The 16,116-nt window shown below is 41.4% G+C and overlaps 1 protein-coding gene across 2 annotated transcripts in view; it reads left to right on the top strand.

Moving 5' to 3' along the window:
• Window positions 1–256: 256 nt before the first annotated feature.
• Window positions 257–16,116, top strand: part of B4GALT6 (beta-1,4-galactosyltransferase 6) — a 31,421-nt gene continuing 15,561 nt past the window's right edge. Inside the window, exons 1-2 of one of the 2 annotated variants that reach the window (XM_039548305.1) lie at window positions 834–887; window positions 1,388–1,485. Coding sequence is in view for 1 of the 2 variants with exons in the window: in XM_039548304.1 (XP_039404238.1) it covers window positions 773–887 (115 nt within the window). In the remaining variant the exon portion in view is untranslated. Of the gene's footprint in view, window positions 888–1,387; window positions 1,486–16,116 lie in introns of both variants that reach the window. The other variant, XM_039548304.1, reaches the window with a different exon arrangement.

Raw genomic sequence — 16,116 nt, 5'->3', positions numbered from 1 at the left:
AATCGGCGGCGGCGGGCTCGCTTCTCCCTCGCCTCCCATTGGTCCGCGGCGGCGCGGGGGCGGGGCAGCCACGCGCGCGCCCGCCCGCCCGCCCGTCCGCTGCAGTCCCGCAGTGCCGCCGCCGCCGCGCCGGGGCTCGCGCGCGCCACAACCGCCGCAGCGGCCGCGGGGCTCGGCGGGGCGGCTCCTCCCGGTGCGGGGCGGCTCCTGCCGGTGCGGGGCGGCTCCTCCCGGTGCGGGGCGGCTCCTGCCGGTGCGGAGCGACGTGGGAGCGGCGGGGCCGGGCCGGGCCGGGCTGGGCGCAACGCGGAGGTGACTCTGCTCGCCCGCAGCGGGGATGCTGCTCCTGCTGCGGCCGCCGCCGCCGCTAGTAAGGGGACAGCAGGCAGGAGAGCGGGTGGCCGGGGCGCCCGGCGGCATGTGAGCAGCGGCGGGAGCGCTCCCCGAGCCCCGCGGCAGCGCTAAGGGGGCCCCTCCCTCCGGCGGCGGTTCTGCCCGCGCGGAGGCGGGCGGGCATCCCCTCTCCAGCCGCCCGCGAGGAGAGCAGGACCGGCCACAAAGCGCCGCCGCCCGCCCTCCTCCGCACGCCGCGGCGCTGCCCCTGCCAGCCCCGCTCCCGGGGAGGGAGGGAGGGAGGGAGGGGGCCCCGATCGCCCCCTCGTCACCTTCTCGCCGCCCGATCCATGGGAGGAGCGGGCCGCCTCCCCCTAGGAAGTGCCGCCGCGGCTCGCCGGGACTGAGCGGAGCGGCCGGCGGCCGGCGCGGCGGGAGGATGCCACTGCTGCGGAAGGCGCTGCGCGTCTCCAACCGCTCCATGCTCGCCTTCATCTTCTTCTTCTCCTTTTCCTCATCCTGCCTCTACTTCATCTATGTGGCCCCCGGGATCGGTGAGTCCGGAGCCGCCCCCTCGGGGAGTGGGGGTGAAGGCGGTGGTGGGGGGCGCGCCCGCCTCCCCCGGGCTGTCACCTCGGCGGGGAGGGCACGGGCAGCGCCGGGCGAGGGGTGGCTCGGCTGTCGGAACGCGATCCCACCCGCTCAGGAAGGGTCGGGGCGGCCGGCGGGGGCGGCGGTAACGTGCGCGGATGCCGCATCTTTGTTCTGCTGCTTTCAAACGCTCTAGAAGGTTCATCTGCCATCGCGAGGTAGGTGGATGCTGCCCTTGCTTCTCAGGCTGGCAAAGAGAGGCACTAAAGCGGCTCAGCGTTTCGTCGTGTCACAATGGTAGGAACCGGGAAAGAACTGCAAAACTGCTGGAGTCACTTGAATGTATTAATCTTTCAAATTGTTAGTAGCTGCATTAATAATAAAGCCCGTGTGAACAAAAATTAGGAACCAGTTTGAATATTTGTTTTTTACTTCCGTTAGTGGGATCTCTCTCTCTTCACAGGTTTTACAGTTTGGTAACTTCCACTTCTGAAGGAACCACTGCAGAGGGAGACAAACCAACCGTTGATTTAGAAGAAGCTTCATAAAAAAACTGTGCAAGTTTGTGTCTAAAACAGGCCAAAAAAATGTGCTGGTTTCCTTAGTTCACTCTTCTGCTGTTACTGGGAGACCATCAGGCTTTTTCTCAATAGATCATCCTTTTGGAACTGGTTAGCATTACCCCATAGCTAAAGCCAGTGGTATCCTGTATGGTGCTCTGTGGGATTTCACTGTGTCGGGTGTCTTTTGGTTAGGGAATGTTTTCCTTTTTTTCCAGGGAACGTTGCCATGTTTTTCTGCACAACTCCTGTCTTACCAGGTGCTACCTAAATACTTGCAAAATCGTCTCTCTCTTTGTCCTTAGTGCTTAAAACTCTTCTCTGCAGTCATTACTACAAAAAGTCCACACTGATGTGACCACTGAATCTTCAGGAATTGTCTCCTGTTGATTGTGTCTTTATGCTGTTTGGCTCCCTCTTGTTCACCAAGAGGTGAACTTGTTTAACTTGTAAATACTTTCAAGGTGCAATTGCTGCTTCTATACTTAAATAGTTCTATATAGTTCACTTACTGTTTTATAGGTCTCCCTTTACTTATGTACTTCCTACATTATTGACAAGTCTGCCAATTACTCTTCTAGTTCAAATAAATACAAAAAAATATTAGGAAATATATAATGCATTGGAGTTCTGAACTTTCTTGTCTGTCAGTGTTTCCCTGCTGAAAGGGATGTGATGTAGTCTTCCAAGTGAGAATGATGCTGATGCCCATTTAGACATCTTAGGTCTTTGAGATGCTTGTGCAGGATACATACATAAAGTAGACTTTAATTGCAAGTAATTGGTATATGATTTAAATAGCAGAGTACAGTTTCTACATCTTTGTAAGTGAAACTTATAACATCTTACGTAATGTATGCAGCTGCAGTTTTACTTTGTTATTTAAATGCTTCTTCCCAGTGGGTATCTTCTTAGGAAGTACACTGTCTCACTAAACAAGGTTTATGCAGTATCTTGTTCAGAATCAGAGCCTTTAGTGATGAAACTTTTAATTTCTGACTTCATCTTTCTGCTCAGCTATTGGGAATTACGTGTGTGTTCACTTTCCTTTGTACCAGGAATGAAATTAAATCAACAGTAGGTACCCCAAAACTGTTCTTGGGGTAGGTTAGTTAGGTCTGATCAACCTTGAGGGTTGATCATACTCAACCTAGTCTCTCAAGAATCATACTCAAACTAGTCTCTCTTGCTATCTCAGACACAAATATTGTAGTTGGCCCTTTCAAGATGTGGCTTAACAATGCAAAAATCTTGGGTAGTTACATGAGTTTATGAGATTACAGCTCTTTCCAGCTACTGGTCAATGCTGTGCTGCCCTAACTGTATCCAGTTATGTTGTGAACTCATCCAGCTTAAGCCAAAACCCTGCAATATTGAACTTATTCCTTGTCTGTGGCACTTCTTAGGTCCAGCTTGAAACGCTACTGTGCTGTGCTGGTCTGAAGGATCCTGGGGAAGAGAATATAGGAAATGGTAAAGGGAAGGGCAGTAGGAAAGTTTTATGTCTCAGCCTATCAGCCTGCAGATGTGATGCCGATTTCCCAGGAATTTGCTCCTTAAAATGTTACTGTGTGGAATGGAAAGAAAGAAGGTCAGATATTATCTCAAAACCAACAAGCTTCCTGGCAGTATTCATGGTGAAAATATAAGTTGTAAGAACAGAAGATTTTCAAAGCACTCAGGAGCACCCAAGTTTACAGGCAGATGATTCATCTAATAATTCTATGCTGTTTGGTCATGGCACTTGCATATTGTGATAGAATATTTCACTGTACTTGCTCCTTTTTACTGAGTGTAATGAAATTGATGTATCTAAGTCAAGGCTGATTGTGTGTGTGGAGAGGAGGAGGGCTTAAGATTGCCTGTTGAAGCTCAGCCACCTTACCTGTTAGCAGCCTTTCATGCAATCATTGGGATCTGTCATAATTTATGTATGCAGATATGTTTTACTGAAGATATTTTAGTTCACCAGAACATTTTCTTGCTCAACAAGCTACAAGGCACAGTGTCAGAGAGGAAGAAATTTCTAATTGTGTTGTAGGGAACTGGAGCTGCTCCCTGGCTGGCTTCTCTTTGTGGTGGTCAGAGGAACTGAAAAGAGAGGGAGAAGTTGGACTCCCAAATGTTTTATGGAGCAGCAGTGTACTGGAAGGTGGAAGAGGAAAAATTGAGTGAGTTATGCAGCAGAATGGTTTCTTGAGATGTCAAAGTTGATTGAAATTTTGAATTCTTATGGGCTACTGGAGTGGGATTCCCCCTTACCAAGCAATTCCTGGGTTATCAAAGGGAAAAGATGTCTGCACAAATAAGCTGTTAGCACTGGAAGTATTCTCAGAGGTCTCTATCACACCTCTGTCCCTCACACTATTTAGAAAATAGAGTTACTGCATTTTTTTTTTGACAAAATGGCAAATTTTGTAACAAATGCAGTTTAGGTCAACTTGAAATATTGACATTTTGATTAGAGGAAAGAAATCTTAATTACTTATTTTAAGGTATTGAATTATTTCTGTCTAATAATTAAATGTTTTCATTTGCACCGTAATTACAGATATTGCAATAATATCACTACTTTTTTTGTTGTTTTGTTTGTCTTTGTTTGTTTTTTGAAGAGACCTCTCAGAATGTTAGTTCTTTGGGAAATGGAAGCTTTTATTATTCCATGTATTTCAGAATATGAGGGGAGGAAAAACGCATTTCATGTTTTCGGACATGGTTCTGTGTTTTGAGACTAAGACATATAATATTGCAAATAATATAAAAATATAGGATTTAAGTGGTTGAGAAGAATTCATGCACTATGTTGGGATTGTTCATGGGCCTGCTTTTCCCTTTTCTGTTAAGCACAGGTGATTGGATGTGGTAGAGGTGGTTGCAACCCTACCTCAGCACCCTGCTGGTCTTTTGATAGTCAGAGGAGCTGAAAAAGAAGAGCAGATTGATTTCTAACTATTAAATAGAGAAGACAACTATTTTTCTAATTTTAGTTTTTCCTGTTTAATTGAATGGATGTTTTGGAGGAAAGCCTTGAGGGATAGGGTGGCAAGTTAAAATAGTCAAAAAAATTTCAAATGTTTAAAATTAAAAAATTTCATTTAAATGTTTAATGATACTTCTGTGTGATAGTCTCAAGTGTTCAGTGAAAGCAGATAAGAGGTGCTGCTTCTCCAGAATGACCACTTTTGTGACAGTACTTCATTTGGTGCTCCTCTGGTAAAAGCAGAAACTGAAATTTCTGATCTTGAATTAATAGCCTGTGATTCTGAAATTTCATTGAAAGTTGTAAATATTCATGTATTAGATAAACGCTGAAGAAGCTAGCTGAGAGCAGGAATATTTGGCACCAATATGGGGGTTTTTTTCAGTGTTGTAGATAACAGTAGTAATAAAAGGGACTCAAGTAATCTATGTCTGGTCCTGACAGCTATCCAGAACCCATATGAAGGTTCAAGTTTACACGTGGAAAGCATCCAAAGATTAGGAGAATGAGACAAATTAACAAGGCAGTGATGACTAAGGGAGAGCATTTGCTGGTCTAATTTCACTGCCAAAGCAACCTGAGTATTACAGGAGACATTTTTTTCTTTTTTCCTTCCTTTTCCCATTTGCTCTCAGCATTATAACTGAAATTACATTGGATGACCTAACAGGTCTCAGAAAATGACCTCTTATTCATCCCTGGGTTATTCCTTTCTGTCTTATTCCAGCAGAGAACCTTTGCCAGACTGGGTGGAAGAGTACCTTAGTGTTCTCCATATTGTAGTCAATTGTGGTCTAGTTTTTCAGCCAGAGGGTTCTTGAGTACTGGAACAAGCTCTCCAGGGAAGAGGTCACAGCATCAAGCTTGACAGAGTTCAAGAAGTGTTTGGGCAACATTCTCAGGCACATGGTGACATTCTTGGGGGGGGTCCTGTGCAGGGTCAGTATGGTCGATGGTCCTGATGGGTCCTTCCCAGCTCAGCATATTTTGTGGTTCTAGCTTGTCTACCTTGGACAAGATGACCCATGCAGTTCAAATAAGAACTGGCTATGAAACAGTGCAGTGATCAAAGAAGATGCAGTCTGCTTTGACATCAGTAACTAAGAATCCTGAATGGTGAAATGAGATTGAGGAGAAAAAAACAGCTAATATTTTCTCTCTTATGGTCTCTTGCTTCTTTTATTAAAACCTTGCTCCTTCTTTGTCAGTCCTAACCAAAAGGCACCTGTGCAGCCTACATAGAACTTGGAAACATCTCTATTGGTTTTAGCTCACAATTCTTATAAATCCATTTCCTGTTCTGTTACTAGGAAGTAGTTTTCCTAATAGGAAAGAATGACTTTTTGAACTTGTGCGGAAATGGAGGAGAGTGCTGAAAATGCTGTCAGCAAGATAACCATTTGCCAGTGCTTCCAGATGCTGAGCCCATAAATATGGGCACAGCCTTTGTGCTGATATTCCTTGTTCCTGGCGTCTGTGGCAGTTGTGGTATTTCTAAAGACTTGTTGTTTGATTATAGAATAATTTAGATTGGCAGGGGCACCTGGAAGTCACCTGATCCAGCCGTCTGCTGAAAGCAGATCTTACTGGATCGAATTGCTCAGAGTCCTGTCCAGTTGAGTTTTGAATAAATCCGGGGATGAAGATTTTGCTGTCTCTCTGGGAAACCTGTTCCAGTGTCAGACAACTGTGAGAAAATTGTAATATGTAATCATAGTATCCCACCTTTTGTTCATTGCCTTGCGTCTTTTCACTGTGTACTTTCAAGTGTTCAGTTTAGTCTTCTCTATACAACAGTACTATATTGCTGAAGACAGCAAAGAAATGCATCCTCCTCTTAGCCATTTCTATTTAAGACTGAACAAACCCATTTCTTTTAGTTTCTGCTTGTACATAATATGCTTGATTTTGGAAGGTTTCCTCTGGGCTTGCTCTGGTATGTTAATGTTTGTGTCTTGGTGGGATCCCCAAACTGGACATGGTACCCTAAATACGGTTTCACCCCAAATACGGTTTCACAAGCTGCTGAAGAGACAGCAGTTGCTCCTATCGTTTTGCTGGTTATACTGTTGCCAATACAGGGCAGGATACTGTTGACTGTGTTTTTGCCACAATGATAGGTGGCTGGTAAATGCCTTGTCTGGGGGTTTTGTATAGAGCCTGTGTGTAGGTCTACTGCAGCTCAAGGGCTGCAGTGAAAGAGGACTAAGACAATTTGCTTGTTTCTCGTGCTGTGTGGCAGTATCTGATAAAAGTCTGATGAGTTTTGCAGGATGTGGTATGTTCATGCTTGAATTTCCCCCCCCCCCCTTCCCCCTTTACTGCCTTCTTTTATTCCTTTCTAGGGAATTATTCTCATGGGACTCTTACAAGTTTCTTGAGTAAATGAGACTTGTCTGTCCCATTGTTTCATAATTTCTGCAGGGAAATGTCTGTATTACAGAACTGATTGTTGTTTGGGAGCTATTTTCAGCTATATTCCATTATTAAAGTTCACCTGTTATTAAAGGCTTCATTTGGAGGCAGGAGTATTTTCATTAGCTGCAGAGGTCTTCTTCTTGCTTGCATTGCAGTTTTTCATGTCAGTTCCACGAATTATCATCAAATCCTTTACCTGTGAAATTGTAGCCAACTTTCTGATTAATAGGGACCTTCCTTTTTCTCTTGTGCAAAGGGGAAAATGGGGTTTAAACACTCTCTGCTTGATCTCTGATTTCCAGTGATCAAACGTTCCTCAGCATTCTGAAATGCTTGAGCTCATTGAACCCACTTAACTCGGGCAGTATCATGGGTAAGTTTCCTGTCTTGTTCTGGAAGGTGCAAAGACTTTTCCATTATGTTGGCCCAGCACAGTCATTCCTAGCACCTGATGAGGAATAAATTACTGTAGTCCTGTCATTCATGACTGTCTCTCACTTTTACCAACAAATTAACTTTGAATAAACATTTTTTTGTTTGTTTATTTATTTATTTCTATATATATTTATTTTTTGTTTATTTATTTATTTATATATTTATTTCTGAGTCAGTTTTGCATTTTTTTCTGATCGTTTTCCTAAAGCCCTTGGGTGTTAGTACTTAATAGTCAGGGAACTTGCCTGCATAAGATTTCAATCAGTATTCATTTTGTGATGTTCTTAGTCAGAAAACAGAAAAAACCCCAGGTACTTATGGTGTACAGCTAGCTTCACAAGGACAAAGTAATTATGAGACCTCATGTGAAGTGAGTTTTCACTTAAGCCAGCCAGTTATTTGAATGCATTCTTCTCGTGGGTTGAGAAGGAGAGATTGTGTACCCTGGAGACATTTGTCTGAACTGTGATGCTTTACTGACGTGGCCAAAGCTTTAACCATTTCCACATCCGTCTGTGGTGAAAGATAGCTTATCTACTGGCTTTTCATTAATAAGACTATTTCTACAAGTGACTATCTTTGCTTGCTTTTCTATGGCTCTTAGTCCTAGGTAATCTTTTGTATTCAAATTATGCAATGATATTATGGGGAACAGCATGAAATGGTTATGCTTTGTGTGGGATCCAGTGCTAGATCCCCGTGAACACAGTGCAGAGATTGGTTTCAGGACTTTAAAATACAAAAGATGATTTTTTGCAAGGTATTGCCAATGGTCAGTTCACTTTCTTAGATTTGCAGTTGTCCTTCTTTACCTTCGGTTCATTGTGCATTTATTGAATTATTCCACGGCTTACTGTCTAATCAACTAATAGCCTGAGAGGATAAAATAGTATCAAATATGTTGAAAATTATATTGAACATTGTATCCTTTATCATGCTTAAAACTACTGCTAGGGAAAGAAAATTTGATTCAATTTTTTTTTCACTGTAAATGGAGATCCCCTCATTTACTGTCTCCAAATAAACAGTGAACTGACATTTATCCAATTCCTCAGACTTGCAGTCAGAGGACTCATCCATTTGGCATATCCATTGTTGCAGTGAGTATACAGAGGCTGTTTGAAGTATTAAAACAATTTTGAAGCTTCTCTGTTGCAGCTGATTCAGATTTGTCCATCTGCACCATCTGAATGATCACTGTTAGCCTCCAGAAACACTGGTAGCTTTTGTTTTTATCAATAGATTGAGGTGATGTGTCTTTCTAAAATGTTTTTCTTGCAGGGAGGTGTACATATACAGACTCAAATGCAGTCTCACTATCCCTGTGAAATAAATTTGGATTTATTATTATTTTACAAATAGTGCAAAACTGCCATTGAATATACAAAAACAAATCAAGAAAGAATATATTTCAAGGCACAGTTTTTTTCTTTATTTCATGCTTGTTGTATCTGTTTTAAAGACAACTTCTGATTAATAACAAATGTATAAAAATAAATACAATACTAAGGAAGTTGAACACTTACAATAGTATTTATTGATGTTTGTTGTAAATTTCCATTTTTGAATAGGAACCAGTTTACAGCAGTCTTACATTACTTGGCATATTGTCCTTCACTGCTGAATTGTTTAATGAATCAGTTTCACAGACTAAAGTCACTATCCTGTAGTTGTGGAAATATTCTAGCTCCTAATTGTAACTATGATGTTTCAGAAGCAATCTTCATCTGACCTCTATTTACTGTATATTTAGATTAATAATAGAATTTAATATTTAACACTTCTGTGTTAATTTGCCATGCATGAACTCTACAAATAATGTATTTCTAACTCTAGTATTGCTGAGAACAATATCACATAACCTTGAGATAAGAAGAGATCCCTGTGGGACTTGTTCTAGAAATGCCCCCATGAGATGATTCCCCATTTACAATTACTAGTGGAGAACTTGCTGTTAACCTGTTTGAATCCATACCAATTCTTATGCAATATGTTGAATGTGCTCTTCAGAAGTCCTGTGAAGACAAGTGTTGACTAGCAGATGAGTAACTTCAGGGGCAATCGTCATTTGTCAAGACCTATTCTCTGTGAAGCTTGGTTTACTGCATTTGACTCTTGCAGAATCCGTGGATTCCCTACAAAGTATTTCCTATCTGAGTTTTTCAGCAATTTTTTTCCCCAGAAAGATCAGTGTATAATGTTGCTACAACTGCTCTGATGATAGATCTTCTTTTTTTTTTTAAGGTCCGGGCGTGTTAACTTTTTGCTAATTGCTTTGAAAATATTCTTGACATAATGCTTTTTCTATGTTTGGGATTTTTTTTTTTTTTTTTGGTTTTTTTTGGTTTTTTTGGTTTTTCCTTGGCAGAATAAAAGCTGCATTTTAAAATCAGATCTGTGACCTCCAAGTTTGTTCATCTTTTGTTTGGCATTTAAAAAAATCATTTTTGGTAAGAATTAGTACTTTTCTTTGTTTTTAAAGTAATCACATTTCTAACTTCCTAGTCTTGTTCAGAATGTCAGTCATTGACCCAGTTTCAACTTCACTTCTTCTGTTGTGTATTATACTACATTGATTGCTTCTAAGTGCGTGGCATAGTTTTTTGGCTTTGCTTTGGTGTACGAGTACAGCATGATAACTTAGTAAGTTTCTATATAAAAATGAGTCTTGTGCTTTTCCTGTGAATTTGTGGGATGATAAACTAATGCAGTATTGTGAGAAGTGCTTTGATTTTTATTGTACTGCTTGGAAGGAGCTTGATTCCCTAATGGAGAGGGATCTGTGAATGAGACCATTTTCTTTAAAAAAGGTGCAAATAGTCTTCAAGTGAATATTTAAATAACAGAAAGCTACCTGATATAAAATATGGAACCATTTTTACAGATATTTTTATACTTTTAGAATTAACACATTGCCCCCCCAGGAGTCTAACACATAAAACTGTTAATAACTAGTGAGCTATAAAAACTCGAGACAAAAAATGATCCATCTGATATTTTTAGTGTGTCCTCTGAAATACAGGATGATCCCTTTAATGCCCTAATGTGCTTTATCAGAATGAGTTTTAAATAATGCCCTAAACCCAGGACTTTTGATGACTGACATGTGGCTGTGTGTTCGTGATTGCTGATGCAGATTTGGATCAATTCATAGGAAAACTTCATCTGAATTAGTTATGAGCTCTGAGCTCACACTTGCAGTTGCTTGAGATGGAACACTGAGTATGGTATTGATTCCAAGGTGCCCTATATGGATGTGTTGTTTTATATTCCTCCCTGCACTTTCCATCTGATTACCTTGTAAACTGCATGACAGCCTGGATTCTATGTTCCTTGAGTCAGAAGTTCTCTTCCTTACTTATTATGAACCATGTACAGTGAAATAAGAAGCATATGAATAAAATTGCTTCTAGGTGGTTACATGGTTAGATGTTTTCTTTGGTTACACCTGAAATTTTGCCTTCCCGGTTTGTGCTTTGCCTTGCACTGTGACAGTGATGGTTAGTACAAATGCAGAAAGACAAAAGTAGAAGAAAATCACAGAATAGTTGAGGTTGGAAGGAGTCTCTGGAGGTTATCTGGTCCAACCTCCAAGAAGTGCTCAAGAAGTGCCACCTGGAGCCAGTTGCCCAGGACTGTGTCCAGAAGGCTTTAGAGTATTTCTGAGGATATTCTCTACAACCACTGTGAGCAACCTGTGCCAGTGCTCCATCCCCCTCATAGTATAGAACTGTTTCCTGGTGTTCAGGTGGAACATCCTGTGTTTCAGTGTGTGCCCACTGCCTCTGGTTCTGTCCCTGGGCACCGCTGAAAAGTGCCTGGCTCTTTTTTTTGCACCTTCCCTTCAAATACATTGTATACATATATACCCACTCTTTTTACACATTAATGTGGCCCCCTGAACTTTCTCTTAAGGCTGAACAATCCCAGCTCTCTCAGCCTTTCCTCACAGGAGCAATGCTTCAGTCCCTTTGTTTTCTTCACGGCCTGTTGTTGGATGCGCTCCAGGATGTCCATGTTCTCTATTCCACTGTGGAGCTCAGAACTGGACACTATTCCAGGTGTGGCTTCATCACTGCTGAGTGAAGGCTTTGAAGGATCACCTTGACCTGCTGGCAACATTCTTCCTAATGCATCCCATGATGCTGTTGGCCTTCTTTGCAGCACATTGCTGGCTCATGTTCCACTTGATGTCCACCAGGACCTCCAAAGACTCTTCTGTCAAAAAGCTTTCCCATTGGATTCACTAAGCATATTTTGGTGCACAAGGTTGTTCCTCCCCAGATGCAGAAATTTGCACTGCTCCTTGTGAACTTCATGAAGTTCCTGTCAGCACATTTCTCCAGCCTGCTGAGGTACCTCTGGATGGCAGCATGGCCCTTTGGCATATCAGCTACCATTTTTGTGTCATAAATAAACTTTGTGAGGTTATGTTCTGCCTGTCAACCAGATAACTAATGAAGGTGTTAAAAGAGACTGAACCCACTATTGACCCCTGGTGTACATCACTGGTCACTGACCTCACCCTTTGGGCTTGGTCAGTCAGCTTTTGATCCAGTTCACCGTTTGCTCAGCTAGCCTGTACATCAACAGTTTGTCCATGACGATCTTATGGGATACAGGGTGAAAGGTCTTATTGAAGTCCTGGTAGACAATGCCCCCTGCTCTTTCCTTATCTATCTTTCATCATAGAAGGTTATCCAGTTGGTTGACTGTTCCTGATGATTTTCTTGTCATTCATGTACCTGAAGAATGGTTTCCAGGTTTAGCTGCTCCATCACCTTCCCAGGGATCAAGCTGAGGCTGATCAGCCTGTACTTCCCTGGGTCCTCCTTCTTGAAGATAGGAGTGACATTTGCTTTCCTCTAGTCCTCAGGCACTTCTGCCACTCATCATGATTGATCAAAGATGGTCAAGAGTGGCTGTGCAATGACATCTGCCAGCTCCCTTAGCACTTGGTAAATCCTGTAAGGGCCCATGGACTTAACCCATGTCCTGTTTGCTGAAGTCTTCCACTGAGGGCAAGGGTACAATTTCCTTGTTCCAGACTGGTCTCAGGGACTTGGACTTCCTGAAGACTGGCCTTGTTAATAAAGTCTGAGAGACAGGTGACACTGAATATGGCAGACTTACCCATGCGTCTTTCTTGTTGAGCAGTGGGTTCACATTCTCCTGAGTTTTCTTCTTGTCACCTGTGTACTTACAGAAATGCTTCTTGTTGTCTTTGACATCCCTGGCCAGACTTAGTTCCATTTCGGCTTTAGCTTTCCTAGCTGTCTCCCTGGATGCTCAGATATCGTTTCCATATTCCTCCTGCATTACCTGGGCTTGTTTCCTCCCACTGTATTATGTTTGTGTTTGATTATTTTTTTTTCCAGGAGGTCCTTGTTCATCCATGGCCTCCTGGCGTTTTATCTCTTTTCATATTCATTGAGATGGATCTCTCATAAGCTTGAAGGAGATTATTCCTGAATATTACCCAGCTTTCTTGACCCTATCATCATTTAAGGGCCGCATCCCGTAAGACTCCACCACACAGATGTTTGAAGACACCAAAGTCTTCTCTTGAAGTCCAGAGTTGTGAGCTTTCTTTTGCTTCTTCCTGCCCCTAGGATCCTGAACTCTACCATCTCATGATCTCTGCAGCCAAGGCTGCCTTTGGTCTTCCTATCCCCAGTGAACCTCTTCTCCTTGGTAAGTATGAGGTTCTGCCGGTCACTTCCTCTCACTGGCTCTAACACTTGTGTCAGGAAGTTGCCATCAGTGCACTCCTTCTGGAGTTTTATCTGGCTGCCTTCTGCTATCAGTCATCCCCCACCCCCTAGAAGGAAAACTGTATTTCTCTGTTGCACTTCTGGCCTGTGTGGATTGAATACTTTATTGCTGTTGCTGCTGGTTGATGTGACATGTGAACTGTGCTCTTTTTCACAGGTCTTTGACAGTAGATGAGATTTATTTTTAGAACTAAATTAATATCTTTGATTTTTGCCTGATGTTTTAGCTTCTGATGTAATTAATTGGCTGCTCGAGCACCTGCTGCTACCTAAGCAGCTGCTGAATGATAGTGGAATAAACTGAGCAGATCTGTATTCCTTGTAACTGGTTGTGCCAGACACCCAGGGACACAGACTGCCCACAAAGGGAGAATGTTTTATTTTGCTTATGTCTTTCAGTAGAGTTGGATAGTGAGTTGACAAGCAGCTCAGCCAGAAAGAGGAGGAAGTCTAAAAGAATTACTTGATAAAAACATGGCAAGGTTAGATCTTCCTGGTAGCAAGAGCAGCTCTTGAATCCTTAAGAGTATTCAAGGTGGCAGCAGACTTTACCTGGTTGGGTTTTTTTTTCAATTACATCTTTTCATGATGTCTATTTTTGAGACAAATGCCTTTTCTAACTTTCTCACAAAGGTCTTGTGTGTTTGTTCAAATTTTTCTCCTCTATGTCAGAAAGAGTAAGCTTTACTTCACTAAAGGGAAGATATATGTGCTTTTGCAGAAAATCTTGTTTTTCCAACGTTTATGTCTACATTATCTGGACTTCAGTAACATTTCCCATAAAAATTAACATTTACATGGCTCTCTTGACTTTGTTGTGGACTTGTTTGAAAATCTAACTCTCAGTTCTTTACCACATCAGGTTCCTAAAACTTTTGCCCTTCATATTGTTTCCTCCATCTCACTTCAGGGCTGTGAGCAAGCAACGGTGAGGACTTAGCTGTTAGCCATATCAACCTACCACATTTGGTTTATGTGAACTAAGGTTATACTTCTGTAAACCTGCTGAAAGCTCTATAAACCTGCAGAGTTAAAAATTCAAGTGACTTGGGCTTTTGGTATCACATTAAAAAGGAGAATAAAGCACACAGTCTTCTAGAGGTTATCTCTGAAATCAGTATTTACTAACGTATTTATATTAAAAACCCCACTTTATTTTAGTATTGGAATAGGAAGGTATTGAAGAGAAGAGCTGTACCTAGGGGAGAAAAAAACTTTTATGGGGAAAAAGAAAGGTTGATACCAACTTAAAATATGTTAACGTTTGAAGAAAGAAATTTTTTGTTAATTAGGAATATTTTGTCCTATTTGGAAAGCAAAGATACACGTTTTACTTTCAGGAAAGCCTTGCATTTTGAAATTGTTTGTTTGAAGGTAAAGAATTGTTCTTGGAGGAACAGATCTAATTGCCTTTATGTTGATTCCTAAAGGAGGAGGTTTCTTTAGTAGGTAACTTCATATATGAGTTCACAAATTGCGCAGATTCCTTGAAATGCTTAGTAGAGACACCCTAAAAATCCCAGTATTTGAATGGAAAACTACAAATGTAATTAAATAATAGGAACCACATCATTACTTTATGTGAATTGGGTTAAAATGTTGAGAACTTTTTGTGTAGTTTTTCTGTAGGGAAATCTGAATGTTATCTGTTGTCTTAAATCCTGATAAGAATCTTTCTTGTGGGATTTCCTACCTCTGTCATCAGGCCAAAGTTGTAGTTTTTTGTTTTGTTTTGCTTCTCTTTAGTGGCCAGAAGGTGTTGAGACAATTTCAGGATCCTAGCAGCTGAGTAACTTTTATACTCATGTAAGCTCTTGTTAACCAACACAGCTAGTCATGCTGTCCAAGGGTTTGAGAATTACATGCCATGCATGGCACCTGGCATGTCCAGAGCCTCTCTTTTGGCTGTTAATATTCCTTGTTTTAATAAGGAGCACTTTGAAAGCCAGGAGAACCCCTCCATTAATTCTTTTAAAAAATAAAGACATTGTTTTAGGGCTTTGAAATAGTATTCTTTGAAATATTATGCTGGTGTTTTTATCTCTGTAGGTGTCGGTAGTACTGTTTGTTAATGTGGTGGAATGAATTACTGTATTTTCCTCTGGAAATGCCCCCAGTCCATTACACACAGTTCTCTGTAGCTCTAGACTCTCTGTGTTGAGCTGGAAGAAATTACGAGTTGATCTGGAGTTACTTGTGTCATGCCACTGGTGGTGGGTCATCTGATGGAGTCCCTGAGATAATTTTCTAACTTTTCTTTAATATCTTTATTTATTTTTCACTCCTGATATGTTTAGTTATTTCCTACAAAGGTGCAGAGCTTTTTTTTTTTTTGTTAGGGTGGTTATTAGTTACGGGGAGCCAAATATCCCCCAGACAACTGGGTGCTTAATGTTGGTGAAGTGGCAGATGATCCCTTTGACCCTCTGCTGCCTTCTGTAAAGGAAATTTATCCTTCCCTTTCCAATATTCTTTTAGGTCTTTGAGTTCTGGGTAGGCATTTGCTCACTCAGATACAAATGCAGCTTCATTTCTACCTTACTAACTTCTGCTTAATGCAAAGAAATATCTTGAGATCACATTTGGGGCTTGGGGTGCAAGATTGAAACAGAAATATTTCATGCTGTTGTTGTTAGTGAGCCACTTAATTACTCAGAATGTTGATTTACTCACCCTTGATGCCTATAATAAATATTTCATGTATAATTATAAAACATTAATACTTTGAGATTGGCAGTGATTTGTAGCAGTTGTATAACAAAGCAGCTGTTTGGAGTGAATGAATAGCAGTGCATTTTGACTGAAAGTTGTGTTAAAAAGTGAGTAAAAAAAGGGACCATTATATGGGACTAAATGATTTTTTTTACTTTTTTTTGTCCTATATTTCAATGATGAGATGTATTTACATAAGAAAATCTTTTTATTGGTAAATTAAATTTTCTTGTCACCCTCAGCTGCTTTTTGTAAATTAAAGAGAAATGAAAGTGTCATATAAAATTTCTATTGACATTCTGTAGTTTTTGGG

Source organism: Corvus cornix, chromosome 2, assembly GCF_000738735.6.
Source record: "Corvus cornix cornix isolate S_Up_H32 chromosome 2, ASM73873v5, whole genome shotgun sequence".
In the NCBI taxonomy this organism is placed as follows: Eukaryota; Metazoa; Chordata; class Aves; order Passeriformes; family Corvidae; genus Corvus; species Corvus cornix.
This window is presented reverse-complemented; position numbering and strand designations above follow the sequence as displayed.